General features: G+C 41.0%; 1 protein-coding gene across 13 annotated transcripts in view; it reads right to left on the bottom strand.

The window, feature by feature from the left end:
* Positions 1 to 20,006, bottom strand: part of LOC124797826 (calcium/calmodulin-dependent protein kinase type II alpha chain) — a 1,017,246-nt gene extending 997,240 nt beyond the window's left edge. For all 13 annotated transcript variants that reach the window (XM_047260866.1, XM_047260890.1, XM_047260884.1 and 10 more), the window contains exon 1: positions 19,891 to 20,006. In XM_047260866.1, the coding sequence (XP_047116822.1) occupies positions 19,891 to 19,955 (65 nt within the window). In that variant the 5' untranslated portion in view covers positions 19,956 to 20,006. The remainder of the gene's footprint in view (positions 1 to 19,890) is intronic.
* Positions 20,007 to 21,313: the final 1,307 nt, after the last annotated feature.

Genomic DNA, 21,313 nt, shown 5'->3' with positions numbered 1-21,313 from the left:
TAAACTAACTTACGCTAGGCACAACACACACACACACACACACACACACACACACACACACACACACACGCGCGCGCGCGCGCGCACGCGCGCGCGCGAACCCTAGCGCGTATGAGATCGGTTGAAACTATTGGTTAGCGAATACAAACACTGACGGGGTACTATTAGGTCTCCTCACATCAGTCATTGTCTTTAAACAGCTATTTTTGCACCTTTTCTGTTGTTTAAGCGGAAGATATCACGCCAAGTATTCACCAATGCTATCACGCCTTGAGACACAACGTTATTAGTCACTTACCTTGCATAAGTTTATGTGAGTTCCTGGAGTACCTGGTGCTGGTCTGATCGATAAGTCGACCGACCGTGTTAATTTTAGAACCCCTTTTGATGCAAGGGTTCGTGGCACGATCAATATCGTTGCAACTGATACTGTTTTCTTTGTTCACCAAACATCGTTTCTCAATCGCCGTGTCGCGACACGTGTGTGCCGTGAATGCCTGTCAGGTACGTGGCGAGACTTTTAATGTCTTCTAATCGTCTGCAGATAAAATATCTACTACATAAAAAAATTTCACCAAATAATTTCTTTGAGTAGTCCAATTTGCAATTTCCATAATAAGAGAAGGTATTTTGTGTATGTTTGAAACATACTTTGGTGTGCCCCAAAGGAAAAAAAGTTGAGAAACGCTGCACCAGACCGTTACCAAGCCTACTATTAGGACAGAACTATTTCTCATCTCATAATGACTTTGATCTTCCGTAAGTCTGCCATTTGATGATGATTATGTTGGATGTGGGGCGCTCAACAGCATGGTCATCAGAGCCATTACAAAGTTTCAGCATGCCGTTCGTTTCGGGGGGGGGGGGGGGGGGGGGGGGGGGACGGGACATGAAGGCTCTTCCCACTGGCGGAGTTGCTTATAGGGCATAAAAGTCCAGCTATGAATTATAAAAACCGCCGTCATGAAGCAATAAATTAAGACACTGAAAACCGATTAATAATAATCACAAACTTTGTGGGAAAGCTATCCATTCAGAGCACGCTTACCTCCCCTCAGCAGCATTTAGGGGTGGGGCCCGACTGTTCACAAAATTTCAAAGCTCGTGTCAATGAGGATGGTGGGCAGATCTACAGCCAAACTGAGGGTTTACCTTATGTCCCTACATGAAAGAGACACAACCAAAACAAGCTGAACCGAGTGTGGCAACCACAAACTTCACACAGTGGTGTATTCTCCAGTCAGAGGAGGAAACCGAGTGGTAATGGGCAATGTCCTACGCGCAGCTGGTGGGCAGCACTTCCTTCCGTCGGTGTGGTTGGAATGAAGTCCGCTATGTCTGCGTGGTCTCTTCCATTTGAAATGAAACTAATAGTAACTGAAAAGGCAAGCCAGCGAACGACAACCTCAACCCCCCCCCCCCCCCCCCCCCCCCCCCCCCCAGGACATAAAAATCGACTGGGAGGCAACAGTGAAACAGGAATTAGGTTCTTTGCCGTGTTATGAAAAGGACGTTTTTATCACTTTCCTCCACAAACCGTAGTCACACCTCTTCTACTTCTAATTTTTCCTAATCTGTTTTCCAGGAGCCCACAATTCACAGCAATACCATAAAGCACTCCTAATAAATGACTTGACCATTTTTCTTCTTTCTATTCGTATATTCAATGGTTGTAGATTGAGACATTTTTTTATTTGTTAATTCACACTGATCTTTCTTTTAATAACGTTATGGGAGCAAAAAAAAATTCTATGTCAGTATTCAAAGAAATCGGTGGAGAACGGACACTGATTAACACCATATGTGCAAGAAAGACTGGAATGTTTTCCTAAAAAAGGAAACAATCTGGGAAGAATATCAAGTAGCCGGCGCAGAACATCAATAGTGCAGAGTGTGGTCACTGGAATAAACTGTAAAATCTACATCCACGTGGTATAAATGGCAAGGAGGAGAGAAATTGGATGGAATAACAAGTCACTTTTGGTGTATGATAAACAGGGTATTATGGTCTAGTCGTCAAGTTCATACCAGGAATCGAGAGGTCGCAGGGCATAATCCAAGTAGAACCTGGAAAATTTTTCAGTCGGTTTTTCACGTATCCTTCACCACACTGAGCAGGGTGGGGCATACTGATACAGCATCTGTCTCATCAGCATCCTTTGACAATCTATGCCAACAGGTGGAAGCAGGATTCAGCTCTGTTTCTGAAGACGGCATGCGACATCTCTTTGATCGTCCGCCGGCCGAAGTGGCCGCGCGGTTCTGGCGCTGCAGTCTGGAACCGTGAGACCGCTACGGTCGCAGGTTCGAATCCTGCCTCGGGCATGGATGTGTGTGATGTCCTTAGGTTAGTTAGGTTTAACTAGTTCTAAGTTCTAGGGGACTAATGGCCTCAGCAGTTGAGTCCCATAGTGCTCAGGGCCATTTGAACCATTTTGATCGTCTCTTATGCGCGATTGTACCAACACGAAATTACACGGTGCTGTTCTACCTCAACAAAATATGAATAAAAACTCATGAGAGTAAGAATGAATTGGCCTCGGACTGCAATTAAATGATTTTGATTTTTTTTTTCTTTTACCATGATCGATTTCGATACTTCTAGTCTCATCTTCAGATGTGCCTGATAAATATACATAAAATCGATGTTTGGTATGTTTATCTTAGGATCATGTTCCGCTCTCGTCAACTGTCCTGTGACGCTAGGTGTCCTTTAGTATTTGCCGGCCCTAGAACGACGAAATTTTACCGAACTAGCAGGGCCTAATAACGAAGTGTGCATCATACTACCTACGACAGCAAATAGATGCAGAGATTTTTAACAAGCAAATCATAAGAGTAAGTGTGTCTAGGCCAAACAAGATATTTTAGAAGAGATTCAGGAACTTCAATTTTGCTCGGGCTACTATCTTCTCCGTGGAGCAGATGACTAGATGATATGCAATACATTGGATACGAACACGAAGATTGCTTACCCCCTGCCGCCTCTTAGGGGCATAATCGACACAGAAGGACGCCTAGCAGAGAGCGTTATGTCTGACAAAAGGTGATTCCCATGACGTTGTGTGAAATCCCTAGACGTTTATTGCAAAGACTTCGAAACACACTGTGTGTATGAGCTGGGAAAGGTGAAAAGGGGTAAAAGGAAATCCTGTTAGTTTCGCAGTGAATGACGAAATAATTTTCACATTTCACGCTTATTATTAGTCAACACCCGTTACATTTTCTGTCTTTCTTCAAACTAATACTAAATTCATACGTCTGTCTGTCCGGCTAGATGGCGGTGCAGGACGCGAATTTGACTTTCAGGAAATTTCTTTTCCAGGGAGCAGACTATCTTGACTTATCCCCTGGTTGTTTTGACTAATGTACTAAGCTGTGGATGAACACTAAACACACCAATGTACGCAAATTAGGAACCACTTCGCAAAGTTACAAAGACGTTAGTCTGCCACGATCATGCACTTCCGTTCAACAAAGTGCTATACAGAAAGATGAGGGAGTAGTGTATTTCTGACGTCACCGTGAATTCAACAGTCATAATTTATTAACATTGTTAACTAAAGAGTCCTCATAATGACAAGTTTGATTTGGGTTTTTAAAAAAATAACGAATATTATTTCGCTAAAACCTTATTCTGAGGCCATTATCCCCGGCTTAGAATAATATCTCTCTCTCTCTCTCTCTCTCTCTCTCTCTCTCTCTCTCTCTCTCTCTCTCTCTTTCTCTCTTTCTCTCTCCCCACTCCTTTCGTTGTCTTAAAATAGGTGTGTGATTAGTGATTCCTCCGAGAATTCGTTGAGGACAGAATTCACATGTCGTTGGTTAACGTTTCTCCAGGTACCCTCGTGAACAGACACCAAATTCTCCACACGCCGTTACAATGGACATGCATACAGAGCAATTTCGAAATCTGCCATTGCTGACTGCACGGTACGCACATCACGCCAACTGTGACTCTTAAATAAATATCATAAACAGCGATATCACAAGCGAATCCAACTGTTTCCTCGTAATCTAAAATACATTTCTTTGCTACATAGCTCTCACACTTAACAGTCTTGAAAATTCTCTTACTACTGCAGTTCTATTATAACAGATTAAGAGAGCACTTTAGTTTACTCTGGAGAATTTGGAGACCGCATGGCGACACAAAATTTCCAAGAACTCAGCCCCACATATCGAAATCCTGCATTCAGCTCCGAGAGAGATTCTTATGGAAACTGTTAGTACCGTAATTAAAGCACCCCACACTGTGATTAACTAGTTAGTTTTAATGATGTGCGATGATAGGTGGTTCTGATGGCAATACTATTCAGTAAGGTACGCATGGTGGTTTAACAAGGATTTCGGATGATCTTGGAAATCGCTAAAATTAAATAAAAAAAGATCGTTTCGGCCAAGAAAATACGAACCTAAACATACGCTTCAGCTGCTGGATTACATTCTATCTCAAATATACTTCAGGCTTTTGTTACTTCACTCGTTTGATTTACCGCCAATGTTGCCCCCTTTTACTATACAGCACCTCCTCAGCAACAATTTCAGACTCCATACAATACTAATCAAGGCCATTAAACTATATTAATGAGTTTAATATGGTGGTCAGACGAATCGTAGGTACAAGGAAGGTAATTCTTCCAGATAAGCTTAAGTATTGAGACATGAGCGGGGCAGTGCACAAATGGGTTAATTCATATTTAACTGGAAGAATGCAGAAATTTTAAATTAACAGTACAGACAGTCTGCAAAAATCTACTGAGTCCTCCAACGGGGGAGGTATCAAGAAAAGTGTCCCACAGGGTTTAGGATTGGTCCCTTATTGTTCTTAATATATATTAATGACTTGCCGCTCTGTATTCATGAAGATGCAAAGGTAGTTCTCTTTGTTGATGATACAAGTATAGTAATCACACCCAAAAGAGACAATAGCTAGCTAAGGAAATTGTAAATAATGTCTTTCAGAAAATTAATAAGTGGATCTCTGCAAACGGACTCTCACTAAATTTTGAGAAAACACAGTATACTACTGTACAGTAAATGGCATAGCACTGTTGAAGAATATAGACTTTGAACAGAAGTTTGTTGCTAAGGCAGAACATTCAAAATTTCTGGGTGTGTGCATTGATGAGAAATTGAATTGGAAGAAACACACTGATCTGCTGAAACGTTTGAGTTCAGCTACTCATACTATTAGAGTTATTGCAAATTTTGGCGATAAAGATATCAGTAAATTAGTGTACTATGCCTATTTTCATTCACTGCTTCAAACGGTGTCATATTTTGGGGTACTTCATCATTAAGAGAAAAAGTATTCACTGCACAAAAGCGTGTAATCAGAATAATAGCTGGAGCCTACCTAAGATCACCTTGCAGACATTTATTTAAAGAATTAGGAATATTCACAGTATCTTCACAATACATATTTTCATTTATTACCGATAACCGATCCCAGTACAAAAAGTGCGTGGCTACAAAACTAGGATAAAGGATGATCTTCACTATTTTGGGTTAAATCTGACCTTGGCACAGAAAGCGGTGAATTATGCTGCCACAAAAATCTTTGGTCATTTACAAAATAGCATTAAAAGTCTGACAGATAGTCAAACAGCATTTAAAAACAAATTAAAAGAATTTCTGAATGACACCTCTTCCTACTCAGTAGATGAATTTTTAGATATGAAGCAACAATTGTATAAAAAAAGAAAAGAAAAAATCAATTATTCCATGTAGCCTTATGTAAACCTGACGCGTTCCACATCATTACGATAGCTCGTATTCATGATCTCCAATGGCTCTGAGCGCTATGGGACTTAACATCTGAGGTCATCAGTCCCCTAGAACTAAGAACTACTTAAACCTAACTAACCTAAGGACATCACACACATCCATGCCCGAGGCAGAATTCGAACCTGCAACCGTAGCGGTCGCGCGGTTCCAGACTGAAGCGCCTAGAACCGCTCGGCCACCATAGGCCGGCATTCATGCTCTACTGAACAAGTATTAATGTACTGTAGCTACGAAGACACCTAGGGTAACAGAAGAAATACAGCAACTGATCAACGAAAAAGGAAGTACAAAAATATTCAAGGAAGGCCACGAATACAGCAATATGTCACTTACGAATGAAATATATATGACGTGCGGGGAAGCCAAGGCGAATTGGTTGTAGGATAAATGTGAAGAAATCTAAAAAGAAATGGTCGTCGGAAGGACTGATTCAGCACACAGGGAAGACACAACAACATCCGTTGAAATTAAAAGCAAGGGCCATAACATTAAGAGTGCAATGCGAATGTGGGGAGGAAAGGGTACATACATGGAAAGAGCACATGGAAACATTTACGAGGGAGAGGACATATCTGATGACGTGACAGAAACTGGAATTGGTATGGAAGACATTTTCATCTACATGGATAAATCACATTTAAGTGCCTGGCAGAGGGTTCATCGAACCACCTTCACAATATTTTTAATAATCATTTTCTAAATGTTGTGGATATAGTAGGATCCAGGTGTTCATTAGAAGATGCTGGGCTGTTAATGGAAGAGGCCATACCTATGCAATTTGATACAATTGAAATCTCACCCACTTCTCCCTCTGAAATTAGGAAAATAATAAACTTGCTTAAAAGCAAAAACTCACATGGAATTGATGGCATTTCCAGCAAAATACTAAAAGCTTGTTCTCAACAGATAAGTAAGATTCTCAGCCACCTGTGTAATAGCTCTCTGGAACAGGGCATTTTCCCTGATAGACTGAAATATGCTATTGTTATACCTTTGCATAAAAAGGGGGATAGATCTGATGTCAACAATTACCGTCCAATCTCCCTTCTAACAGCTTTATCCAAAATTTTTGAGAAAGTAATGTATTCAAGAGTAGCTTCACATATCTGTAAAAATGAAGTACTAACAAAATGTCAGTTTGGTTTCCAGAAAGGTTTTTCAACAGAAAATGCCATATATGCTTTCACCAGTCAAATTTTGAATGATCTGAATAACCGAACACCACCCATTGGGATTTTTTGTGATCTCTCAAAGGCTTTTGATTGTGTAAATCATGAAATTCTGCTAGACAAGCTCAAGTATTGTGGCATGAGTGGGACAGTGCACAAATGGTTTAATTCGTACCTAACTGGAAGAGTGCAGAAAGTTGAAATAAGTAGTTCTCGTAACATGCAAAGATCAGCACATTCCTCAAACTGGGGAACTCTCAAGCATGGGGTTCCACAAGGGTCAGTCTTGGGTCCTTTGTTGTTCTTATTATATATTAATGATTTGCCATTCTATATTCATGAAGAGGCAAAGTTAGTTCTCTTCGCTGATGATACAAGTATAGTAATCACACCTGAGAAACAAGAATTAACTGATGAAATTGTCAATACTGTCTTTCAGAAAATTACTAAGTGGTTCCTTGTAAACGGACTCTCACTGAATTTTGATAAGACACAGTACATACAGTTCCGTACAGTGAATGGTATGACGCCATTAATAAATATAGACCTTAATCAGAAGCATGTAGCTAAGGTAGAATATTCAAAATTTTTAGGTATGTCCATTGATGAGAGATTAAATTGGAAGAAACACATTGATAATCTGCTGAAACGTTTGAGTTCAGCTACTTATGCAATAAGGGTAATTGCAAATTTTGGTGATAAACATCTTAGTAAATTATCTTACTACGCCTATTTTCACTCATTGCTTTCATATGGCATCATATTTTGGGGTAATTCATCACTGAGGAATAAAGTATTTATTGCACAAAAACGTGTAATCAGAATAATAGCTGGAGTCCACCCAAGTTCATCCTGCAGACATTTATTTAAAGATCTAGGGATATTCACAGTAGCTTCTCAGTATATATACTCTCTTATGAAATTTGTTATTAACAACCAAACCCAATTCAAAAGTAATAGCAGTGTGCATAACTACAATACTAGGAGAAAGGACGATCTTCACTATTCAAGATTAAATCTAACTTTGGCACAGAAAGGGGTGAATTATACTGGCACTAAAGTCTTTGGTCACTTACCAAATAGTATCAAAATTCTGACAGATAACCAACAAGTATTTAAGAAGAAATTAAAAGAATTTCTGAATGACAACTCCTTCTACTCCATAGAGGAATTTTTAGATATAAATTAAGAAAAAAATAAAAAACAAAAATATTAAAAAAATAAGAAAAAAATAAAAATAAAAAATAAAGAAAAACAACAAACACAAAAAATTGTTTTATTAACTTAAGTATGTTGTTAAATTAACCTAATTATGTCATGTACTGGAAAATTCGACTCATTCCACATCATTACGAAATATCGTATTCATGATCCATGGAACTAGTATTAATCTAATCTAATCTAATCTCTAATGTTCCAATCTCTTATAGCGCGCGGGAAAACGAACACCTATATCTTTCCGTACGAGCTCTTATTTCCCTTATTTTAGCGTGGTGATAGTTTTTCCCTATGTAAATCGGTGTCAACAAAATATTTTCGCATTCAGAGGAGAAAGTTGGTGATTGCAATTTCGTGAGAAGATTCCGTCGCAACGATAAACGCCTTTGTTTTAGTGATGTCCACTCCAAATCCTGTATCATTTCAGTGACACACACTCTCCCCTATTTCGCATTAATACAAAACGTGCTGCCCTCCTTTGAACTTTTTAGATTTACTCCGTCAATCCTATCTGGTAAGGATCCCACAGCGCGCAGCAGTGTTCTAAAAGAGGACGGACAAGCGTAGTGTAGGCAGTCTCCTTAGTAGATCTGTTACATTTTCTAGTGTCCTGCCAATAAAACGCAGGCTTTGATTAGCCTTCCCCAAAACATTTTCTATGGGTTCCTTCCAATTTAAGTTGTTCGTAATTGTGATTCCTAGGTATTTAGTTGCACTTAAGGCCTTTAGATCTGATTGATTTATCGAGTAAGCGATGTTTAACGAATTCCTTTCAGCACTCATGTGGATGACCTCACACTTTCCGTTATTTAGAGTCAACTGCTAATTTTCGTACCATAATGATATCTTTTCTAATTTTTTTCCAATTTGTTTTGATCTTCTGATGACTTTACTAATCGATAAATGACAGCGTCAATCGCAACCAACCTAAGACGACTGCTCAGATTGTCTCCAAGTCGTTTATATAGGTAAAGAACAGCAAAGGGCCTTTAACACTACCTTGGGGAACGCCAGAAGTCACTTCTGTTTCACTCGATAACTACTAACTGTGACCTCTGACAGGAAATCACGAATCTAGTCACATAACTGAGACGATATTCCATAAGCACGCAATTTCACTACAAACCGCTTGTGTGTTACAGTGTCAAAAACCTTCCGGAAATTTAGAAATACGGAAGCAATATGAAATCCTTTGTCAATAGCACTCAACACTTCATGCGATAATTCTGTTGCGCAAGAACGATGTTTTCCATATCCATGTTGACAGTGTGTCAAGCCGGCCGGTGTAGCCGAGCGGTTCTAGGCGCTTCGATTTGAAACCGCCCGACCGCTACCGTCGCAGGTTTGAATCCTGCCTCGGGCATGGATGTGTGTGATGTCCTTAGGTTAGTTAGGTTTAAGCAGTTCTAAGTTCTAGAGGACAGATGACCTCACATGTTAGGTCCCATAGTGCTCAGAGCCATTTGAACCATCTGATAGTGTGTCAATAGACCGTTTTCTTCCAGATAACTCATAATGTTCGAACACAATATATGTGCAAAAATCCTGCTGCATGATATGGACCTGTAATTTAGTGGATTATTCCTACTACCTTTCTTGAATACTGGTGTGACCTGTACAACTTTCCAGTCTTTGGGTACGGATCTACCGTCGAACAAACGGTTTTATATGAGTGTTAAGTATGGAGCTAATGCATCAGCATACTCTGAAAGGAACCTGACTGGTATACAGTCTGGACCAGAAGACTTGTTTTTATTAAGTGATTTAAGTTTTCACTACTCCGAGGATATTTACTTCTACGTTACTCATATTTGCAGCTGTTCTTGGTTCGAATTCTGGAATATTCACTTCGTCGTCTTTTGTGAAGGCATTTCGGAAGGCTGTGTTTAGTAACTCTGCTTTGGCAGCACTGTCTTCGATAGTATCTCCACTGCTATCGCGCAGAGAACACTGATTGTTTCTTGCCGTTAACATACTTCACATACGGCCAGAATCTCTTTGGATTTTCTGCCAAGTTTCGAGAAAGTGTCGTTGTGGAAACTATTATAAGCATCGCACATTGAAGTCCGCGTTAAATTTCGAGCTTCTGTAAAAGATCGCCAATCTTCGGGATTTTGCGTCTGTTTAAATTTGGCATATTTGTTTCGTTGTTTCTGCAACAGTGCACTGACCCGTTTTGTGAACCTCGGAGGATCAGCTCCGTCGTTTGTTAATTTATTTGGTATAAATCTCTCAACTGCTGCCGGTAATATTTCTCTGAATTCAAGCCACATCTGGTCAACACCTATTAATTTGGAAGGAGTGGAGATTGTCTCTCAGGAAGGTGTCAATTGAACTTTTATCTGCTTTTCTGAATAGGTATATCTTGCATTTATTTTTGAAGGCTTTGAAGATTACAATATTCAGTCTCGCTACGACAACCCTGTGTTCACTAATTCCTGTATCTCTTTCGATGCTCGTTATTAACTCAGGATTATTTTTTACTAAGAGGTCAAGTGTGTTTTCACAACCGTTTACTACTCGCGTAGGCTTATGAACTAACTGCTCGAAATAATTTTCAGAGAATGAGTTTAGCACAATTTCGGATGATGTTTTATGCGAACCTCCGGAATTAAACACGTATTTTCCTCAACATATCGAGAGTAAATTGAAGTCAACATCATCTATAATCGTATGAGTCGGGTACACGTTTGAAATCAAACTCAAGTTTTCTTTGAACCTTTCAGCAACTGTATCATCTGAATTGGGAGGTCCGTAAAAGGACCCAATTATTATTTTATTCCGGTTGCCAACAATGACTTCTGCCCATACTAACTCACAGGAACTATCTACTTCAATTTCACAAGATAAACTACTTCAAACAGTAACAAACACGCCACCGCCAACACTGTTTATCCTATCCTTTTGGAACACCCTTAGGTTCTTCGCAACAATGCGTATAGTGGGCACCTGACCTATTCAGCGGAGCCCGAAACCCAACCACCCTTTGGCCCAAGTCGAGGAATCTGCAGCCTACACGGTCGCAAAACCGTCGGAGCCTCTGATTCAGACCCTCCACTCGGCTCTGTACCAGAGGTCCGCGATCGGTCCTGTCCACTATGCTGCAAATGATCAGCTGTGCTTTCATCCTGCACGCAAGACTGGCAGCCTTTACCACTTCTGTTAGCCGCTCGAAACCAGAGAGAATCTCTTCGGATACAAAGTGACATATCATTGGTACCGATGGGAGCCACCACCTGCTGTTGGCTGCACCCTGTGCTTTTCATGGCATCTGGGTAGATCCGTTCCACGTCTGGAATGACTCCACCCGGTAAACACACGGAGTGCACAGTTTTCTTTCCCTTCTTGGCAGCCATGTCCGTAAGTGGCCCCATAACGCGCCTAACGTTGAAGCTCCCAGCTACGGAGACAGGAGATTTAGTGTTAGTGTCAGAATTGAAAAGGGCTTTGGAAGAGTCGATATCAAATTAGGAAGAAAGGGTGGATAACATTCCACTGAAATTTTCTGAAATGGTTGTGAGAAATGGCAACCGAACTACGACTATTCAAACTTGTGTATAGAGTCTATGAGACTGGTAACATACCATCATACTTTCGGAAGAACATCATTCACCCAATTCCGATGATAGCAAGGGCAGATACGTGGGAGAACTATCGCATAATCGGCTTAACAGCTCATGTATCCAAGCTGTTGACAAGAAAAATATACAGCAGAATGGTTAAAAAATATTGAGAATCTGTTAGAGGACAATCAGTATAGCTCCAAGAAATGTAAAGGCACAGGAGATGAACTGTGACGTTGCGTCTGACAACGGAAGCAAGACAAGAAAAAAAATAGAAACCGTTTGCAATGGTGCAAGATGCTCGAAATTATGAGAAAAATAAGAGTAAGCTACAGGGAATATGTCAGGAACCAAGAGAGAACAATGAGGTTGAAATAACGAGAACGAAGTGCTCGGATTAAAAAGGGTATAAGAAAGGGATGCAGTCTTTAGCCCCTGGTGTTCGATCTATACGTCAAAGAAGCAATGACGGAAATAAAACAAAGATGCAACAATGGGATTAAAATTCAGGGTGAAAGGAAATCAGTGGTAAGAGTCGCTGATGACACAGCTGTACTAGGGAAGGCGTAGAACAGAACCTGCTGAATGGAATGAAGAGTGTAATGAGTATAGAATATAGTTTTGAGAGTAAACCGGAGAAAGACGCAAGTATCGCGGAGTAGGAGGAATGAGATTAGCGATAAATTTATTATGATTGGTGACCACGAAGTGCAGGAATTCTGCAACCTTTCAGGCAAAATAAAATGCTGAACCAAGCAAGGAGAGTATAAAAAGCAGATCAGCTCGAGCTCAGCAGGCATTCCTAATCAAACGAATCTACTAATATCCAACACAGGCCTTAATTTGAGGAAGAGATTTTTGATAATGTGAGCCTAGAGCACACAACCATGGACTGTGGGAAAACCGGAAAATACGAGAATCGGAGCGTTTGAGATGTGGTGCTACAGAAAGGATTTTGAGAGTCAGTTGGGCTGACGAGAAATATTATTGTTGTTGGTTGGGGTTGAAGGGACCAAACAGCAAGGTCATCAGTCCCGTGTTTCAAATGTGTTCCATTCAGATAGTGTGACATCTCAGAAAAGTCAGAACGATAAAAGGGAAAAGGCTAAAAAATGTAAAAGGGCAATCATGTTGTCAATGGTAAAAACAAAATGAGGTAGATCAGCAAGAGAGCGAACCCTACGCTATTCTAGAGGCAGGAAACATGCCACCTCGGAAGCAGCAGAGGCAAGACCACCTGCGACTTAAAAGGTGCAACCGCTAAAATGGAGAAGGGCGTATGGGAAAAGGACACTAATCAACACTAAAAAAAAATATAAAAACAGAGTAAAAGGGGATGAAAAGAGAATCTCGGCCAGGGAGGGGAGTCGGGAATCTCCTAACATGGCTTACAGTGGGAGACACCCCAACACTCACCGCCCTGCCCCAACACAAGAGAGAGATTAAAAACCTTAGAACTGAGAATAAAAACCACTTTCCCGGAGGAAACCGAGAACCAGGTCGACCATCCGGGAATCGTCAGCCAACATCAAAGGTAAAGTGCGGGGGAATCTGTACTTAGCACGCAGAGCCAAAAGAAGGGGGCATTCAACTAAAATGTGGGCTACTGACTGACGAGAAATAAGTTGGTTCTCCGCAGAATCAGCGAAGAAACGATCATATGGAAGATACTGACAAGAAGAAAGGACAGGATTATAGGACATGTGCTAAGACATCAGGGAATAATTTCATAGTACTAGTGGGAGGTGTACAAGGGAAAACTGTACCGAATGACAGAGCCTGGAATATATTCAACAAATAATTGAGGACGTACGCTGCAAGTGCTACTCTGAAATGAAGATGTTGACGCAGAAATAGAATTTGTGACGGACCGCATCAAACTAATAAGAAGACTGTCGACTAAAAAAGGGATTTTCGTATTTGTTTTCAGCCTTTCAACAGACCTGATGACGCCATCCATCTCCTCCATCTTTTATCAACCTAATCATATCTGAGTGTTTACTATCTCTGACATGCTCTACGTATTTTATATGGTCTAATTCTCATCTCCCACAGCCATTTTCCTCTCAACTTCCTCTTAAAGTGCCAAGTTAATCATTCTTGGATACTTTGGCACATGTCTCGCTATGGTGTCCCTTCTTTTGGTAAGGACTTCCCGCAGACTTATTTCTTCTCTTTTTCTTCTTGGTACGGCTGCATTTTGTATCTTATCTGGCCACACAATGAGCGTATTTCCAGGCGTTCGCAGGTACACTGGCAGTGCAAAAAGGTGTGTACATTAATGTTTATCTTACGAGACAATTTTCTGGCCACATTGCTTTCTCGGCAAGGGCATGATGTTAGTGGTTTGCAGTTCTGTCCCCGCAGCCCCAATGGAGGTGGGAATTTGCATCGTGTGGATGGCAGTGACGAGCGCGTGTGCTGTGTAGTGATGTACTGAATGATGATAACAAAAGAAGGGAGTATGTTACGGTGCCATCATATAGCCTCCTCTCTAATAGCACCAGGGAGGCTGCACAGCCTAACATCCCACAACCAACGCACTTGTCACCGGCAGCCGTTGCAACCTATATCGTGTTCTTGTTTCACGATATAAAGGGTGATTCAAAAAGAATACCACAACTTTTGGAATTTAAAACTCTGGAACGACAAAAGGCAGAGCTAAGCACTATCTGTCGGCGAATTAAGGGAGCTATAAAGTTTCATTTAGTTGCACATTTGTTCGCTTGAGGCGCTGTTGACTAGGCGTCAGCGTCAGTTGATGCTGAGATGGCGACCGCTCAACAGAAAGCTTTTTGTGTTATTGAGTACGGCAGAAGTGAATCGACGACAGTTGTTCAGCGTGCATTTCGAACGAAGTATGGTGTTAAACCTCCTGATAGGTGGTGTATTAAACGTTGGTATAAACAGTTTACAGAGAATGGGTGTTTGTGCAAAGGGAAAAGTTCTGGACGGCCGAGAACGAGTGATGAAAATGTAGCACGCATCCAGCAAGCATTTGTTCGCAGCCCAGGAAAATCGACTCGCAGAGCTAGCAGAGAGCTGCAAATTCCACAATCAACTGTATGGAGAGTCCTACGAAAAAGGTTAGTTATGAAACCTGAACGTCGACTACCCGAGGCGATGGATCGGCCGCCAGGCAGCCCGTGACAGAGCACTTCATCACTGGCCTCCAAGAAGCCCTGATCTTACCCCTGCGATTTTTTCTTATGGGGGTATGTTAAGGATATGGTGTTTCGGCCACCTCTCCCAGCCACCATTGATGATTTGAAACGAGAAATAACAGCAGCTATCCAAACTGTTACGCCTGATATGTTACAGAGAGTGTGGAACGAGTTGGAGTATCGGGTTGATATTGCTCGAGTGTCTGGAGGGGGCCATACTGAACATCTCTGAACTTGTTTTTGAGTGAAAAAAACCTTTTTAAATACTCTTTGTAATGATGTATAACAGAAGGTTATATTATGTTTCTTTCATTAAATACACATTTTTAAAGTTGTGGTATTCTTTTTGAATCACCCTGTATTGCGGAGTAGTCTCTGGCGCAGAATTGCCGTTAGTTACCTATATTGCCAGAGCATATCGGTTGCAGAGCCACCCGTTTCTGGTTGTTAAGTCAATGTTAGCTATCTATATTCCGTCAATAGCGAGGCATTTTTGGAAACAGAACGCCAACAACTTAGTCTGATTGGGTAGGGCGAGGGGGGGTGGGGGACGAAAGTTTACAAAGACACCATCGAAACCACGAGTTGCAGCGACCGGACCGAGGATGATGCCAGTTAGCTTTCTCTACAACCAGAGTACAGCGTTCGATCACGGCCTCAACTTGCTCGGTAGCACCTAGCTGTGCGTAAACCTCCATCCATTATTTAAAAGTGCAACGCTTGCTGTCCAGGTTTCGAGAGGGCGCGTTTCTGGATGAGGTATCGAATATATTGCTTCCCCCTACTTATACCTCCCGAGGAGATCACGTATAAGAGAGATTCGACCGCGCACGGAGGCTTTCCGGCAGTCGTTCTTCCCGCGAACCATACGCGACTGGAACAGGAAAGGGAGGTAATGACAGTGGCACGTAAAGTGCCCTCTGCCACACGCCGTTTGGTGGCTTGCGGAGTATAAATGTAGATGTAGATGTTGAGAAGAGCTGTAAAATCGTCTTTAGAATTATCGAATCCATAAAATTTCAGTGTTACAAAATCTGCCTTAAGTAACACAATGAACCACTACCTTTTAATCCAGTGTAATGTGTCATTCCTCCAAGATCTCTACTTGTATACAGTAAGAAATGCCCGATAGAACTGAGCATGTAAGCAAGGAAGATAAACATTTGAACGTTTCACACATGGGGAATAGCTGTACTGATTCTGAAGTAAAGTTTCAGAGTGAACCACTTAAGAACATCTGCTTCTGCAAAAAAAGTATTTTTCAGGGTTGTGGGGCGTACTCAGTGTGTGAGGGAGAAGGGCGTCACTAAAAAACGGTCTTCACAAACAAAACTCATATTCTGCTCTGTCACATAGACAGCCGTATTAATTTAGTTTCAGTTGAGGAAAGGTAAGGCATGTACTGATGCTGATAGCAAGCAATCAGAACAATTTGTAGTGAAATCTACAGTAGCCACCCCACGTTCAGTCGACACTTGCACACCACCATCTCTGTGGAGCTTTCACTACAACTATAATTGCCGCCGGCCTGTTGAGCCTCCCGTGGAGTCCATGTGGTCTGCAATCGCCAGAGACGGAAAAGTGACTGGGAAACAGCCTAAACACATCAGGGCTGGACGTTGAACAGGCAACCGGTCGTTGCGGATGCATACTATGTTTGTAGAGTACACTCATTGATCAGAAAGGTGCCAACGCACGTTGCTACTTCATGCCACCGTTTATGGACGGCGAATGTGAGTGTAAGTCTCGTGACGGATTCAGCAAGTACCTTGTCGAGTGTCGACAATCTCGCCATGACATATTTCAGCATACATTGTGTACCGGCCTGGAGTTATGAAACTAACGATGTGGGACGGCGTGGTGCGGTAATTTGCACAATAGATTGCATCTCCTGGTAGCTGGTATTATTTGTGCATAGAGCATTACCTATACGAAGTCATCAGAATGGATTTCTTTCCAGCTTGAACGCAGTCTACTTTTGACTGTGGAGAGAGGATGTGAGACTGATGTATTACAGTTTTGGCATCTGCCTGAATCATAAAAATCTTTCCTCGAAACCCCAGTGTGTGTGTGTGTGTGTGTGTGTGTTTTCAGGAGCAGGGAGGGTCTACTACGTATTCCACATTTATAATGGAAATCTGCTCTCGTGGAACATCATTGACGGTAGGTAGTTTAGTGGTAAGTTCCTACGGGACCAAACTGCTGAGGTCATCGGTCCCTTGGCTTGCTTACACACACACACACACACACACACACACACACACACACACGAGGGAGGACTCGAACCTCCGACGGGAGGAGCCGCCCGAATCATTGATGATTTTCCGTCGTTGTGCAGGCAGATATTGTCAGGGCCATCACATAAGACGACACTCTTTTTGTGGTATAAGCTTCCCTCTCAGGGTCAAGACGTCTGTACGCTCTAAGCAACCTACTCAAAAGTAAAGCTTTGTCGATCATCACAAAGATGAAAATATATAACATCTTCATCTGTCCAGTAGTACTGCATGGTTCGGAAAACTGGACGCTTACTAAGGAAGAAAGAGAAAAACTGAATGGGTTCGAAAGAAAAGTGATGAGAAAAATCTGGGGACCCCTCTTGGAGAATGACATCTGGAGAGTTCGAAAGAACACTGACATTTACCAGATAATGAAGCAACACATAATTGTCCACAAATTAAAAAGTAGGAGATTGCTCTGCGCTGGGCATATGGCTAGGATGGAAACCAACAGAATTCCTAGGAAGGCATTTGAGGGCACTCTGCAAGCAACAAGACAATTGGGCCGAACTCGCACACGATGGAAAAATGAAACAGAGAAGGACGTGGAGTATTAGAAATCCCCGCAGGGTGGAGAGAAACAAAAGAAGATGGAAGCAGATCGCTGATGCAGCGCGTGGTCTACAGGGCCTGTGATCGTTGAAAAGAAGAGGCAGCTTCTCTAACAATTCGCCATTCAGCTAACAATTCCTGCTGGCAGTCCATCCATGTTTTCTTAATCACCGCGTTGCTCGCGCCATTTTCTGTTGAACTTTCTTGGTTAATGCACAGAGAAAAGTTGAGACCTAATCGATCTGTATATTATTTTATGATATGCGACTACGTCAATAGTTTGTAGTAAACTACCACATTATATACTTCTGCAAAGGGTTGTCCTTTGGGCGTCGTCGTAACTTTATAGATAAAACCGATTAGACGTCGACTCCGCTGATGGTACTGTGATGCTGCTCGGTGAAGTAACTCTGGGCGATTCTGACTACAGTAAAGAGCGGGGAAAGTACTCGTTTGGTAAAAAAAGCAGTCTAAATAAAACTTTTTCGGTTCTTTGTGAGCTCAATCATCAGGCATGTCATACTGCATTTTGATCCGTACCTGGTTTTACAGAACACAGTTACCATCTGCTCTGCATCAAAAAATGACTGTCGGAAGAAAGTCTGACGTAACAAAAAGAAAGAAACACTGCAACTTGCAAACGCAGCGAATAAAACTGCCTGGAAAAATATATTCGGTTTATCTTTGTGCTTCATTACTTTTCAACTCAAGAAATCACTGATAATGAGTTTTATTTTTATATAACACTGTATTACTCACAACACAAAAAATAATGTACTGACAAAATGTCTGGAGAACAGTCACGTAAAAATATTAAAATAGCTCCATAAAAAAGAGAGATATGGGCCATCGGTTCGATAGAAACCTCGCTTCAGCTGTTTCTTACGTGGTTTCTATACGTGTAGAATGTACTGCCTAAAATTACTAAATCACTGCGCAAACCACCACTGGTGTCAATTCACACATTAATCTGCCTGACAAGTAACATACGAAGAAATTTCTATATCAGCACAATGTTTACAGCATATTTTGAAGTTTTCTGCAGAGGCCCAAAATATCAAAGTCCCCCTAGAAAATCGCGGTGCAATTTTTTTCTCATATGCATAAAACCGACTCTGTGTGAGTCCATTGGCATGCCTTGTGAATTATTGTACAATGGAGACGCCGGGAAAAAATAACACAGGCTGTCTACCAACACACCCAAAATATACTTTTGCACCTGAGAGCATTCTTTATTCTTTCCCAAATATGCACGACTGCTGCTAACGACCACAGCATGTGCGCTCGGTGTTTCTGAAACAATGTACGCTTGATTTTTCTTTTTTTTTTACTATTGTTAAATTTACTTTCAGTGTACAACTTAAATGACTGACGAATGCAGAAGCTGCAAAACGGCAGTTTTATATATGTCATAAAATGTATTCATTTTGAAGCTGTTCTGTCTATTATTTGCTTCTCGCTTGCATTTCTCTTTCCTTTCCGATTCAGAACTTTTTCTTGAATAATCTTAAGTTTTACTGAGTTTACACAGAGATTAAGTGCACATTAAATTCGACGCGGAAATAAACAACAAAATTTGGCGTGAAGACGTAAGTAGTGCTCACTTAATACTTCATATAAAACTATTTTGATCAGCTTTCGTTGTGCAGAATATGTTAAATATTACGAAGCATCCCTTGTGTAAAGAAATTTGACAATTGCTGCAACTGTCGCAACACACACCAGAAAAATTTAAGATCGAAACTTCATTATCAACTTATTATACAAAATACTTATCAATACAAGATACTTATTACAATGTTTTCGCTAGCTGTGGAAACATTGTGGGGTACTGAAAAGAGCGGCTGAGCTTACGATTATTGATTTAATCTGACACTTCATGTTGTTATATGACAGTTTATAGTACCAGAAAAAAGCGAAAACAGTGATGACCTAGTGTGTCTCTCAAGAAATTAATGAGACCCTTTACAACCTTAGCGCATATATATTTCGAAAGGTTATTTGAAGAACTCTCGTGGATGGGTATTCAGCACCCCACGGACGAGGCGAAGTGTCGTCTGCCTCAGCCTCTCTGCCCAGTCCAATCAGTGGCGGGTTAAATATTTTGGAATAATTCGGGCTTATATTCGAAATAAAGCTCCAAAATGTTACTTACTTTCCTAGTTCCTCCTTCAGATCATAGTTATCACTGAATCGAGTACAAGCTGCTGGAGCAGCCATACCGAAAACTACAATATTTACTTCACTACTGAAAACGAACACACTACGCTGCGCAACTGAAGGTACAGTAGTAATCGATAATACTGAACTCAAACTGATGTGTTAGGAAGAGAGCATAGTTGCTTTTCAGTTGAAAGCTGTCAACAAAATAATTCTAAAACAATTAAAAACGTTGTATTTTACATAATTTTTCACTCTATGACATGAAACAGATAGTAAAACATCAGTGTTACTACCAGGGCTACCAACGTATCGACGACGCCTCGCGCTTCGCGCTTGTTCGAATCTGGCGCGAAACGAAAGCCGTGTTATTGACAGATTATGCGTACATACAAGAAGCCTGTAAATTTATTACAGCTGATAATATGCTTGATGTTTATGTAACGTTGGATAACTTGTTTTAGTTTCCTACTCTGTTTCGCACCGAGGTATTTATTGGAAGTTTCATTGACTCTCTGAAATGATGAATTGAATGAGTAAAATTTACCAAATGTAAGTCTTGTCTCCAGTATTGCGAAGGTAAAGTGCAGTTTTAAATACGCGAACAAGTAAGATATTTAATTCTACTGCAGGAAATCACACACAAAAGCACTGAATGTGTGCGTGCCAGAATTCTACTACAAAGTGCGGTTTGCGAAGAGAGTACATATCGGTACTTCGTATCCACTAGATGTACCACCAATTTCCTGTACCTATACAGAAGAAAAACCGAAAATGTGTTCGGGGTCTTCTCAGTTTCCCAGCAGGAAACTTTGTAATGTTAACAAGTTTCCATTGCGTCAGCATTTAACATAGAAAACGATGATTCACTGAAAACGATGATTCACTTCCGCAGAAGAAATTATATTATTGTAACGTGTAAAAGGTAGCGGATAAGTAATTACTAACTTCTGCATCATTATGATTTATCGCACAAAATGATCCATGGAACGTGAAACTATCAAACTAGTGAAGTCAGAAAAAAATATGCCGAGAGGTGTTAAACACACAGAAATTAATTAGAAGTGTCAAAGATCATCTGAGGATGGTAAGCAACAGACATGAAGTCCACAGTTTCAGTTTCTATTGACAGGGCTGAGATTTTGTCTCCTGGTGGTAAGTCCTGGCAAGTTTGTCTATCTCTCTGTAATGTAGCCACACATTTCAACATCATTTGTAACTCTATGTTGAACTTAAATCTGATAAACATAGCATCCCAAGAAAACACCTTTATTACCCTATCCGTCATTATGAGCGTTAAGCCAGTTTAAAAGACCACCAACAGCTAGATATTCTTCTGAGGTGAAGGATCTCATAGCTCCATTTTTACTCGTAAGATCTCTTGAAACATTATTGCGCCTACCATGATTTCAGTAAAT

This window comes from Schistocerca piceifrons, chromosome 1, assembly GCF_021461385.2.
Source record: "Schistocerca piceifrons isolate TAMUIC-IGC-003096 chromosome 1, iqSchPice1.1, whole genome shotgun sequence".
NCBI classification, from domain to species: domain Eukaryota; kingdom Metazoa; phylum Arthropoda; class Insecta; order Orthoptera; family Acrididae; genus Schistocerca; species Schistocerca piceifrons.
The sequence above is the reverse complement of the archived record's forward strand: the minus strand, read 5'-3'. Positions and strand labels throughout refer to the sequence as shown.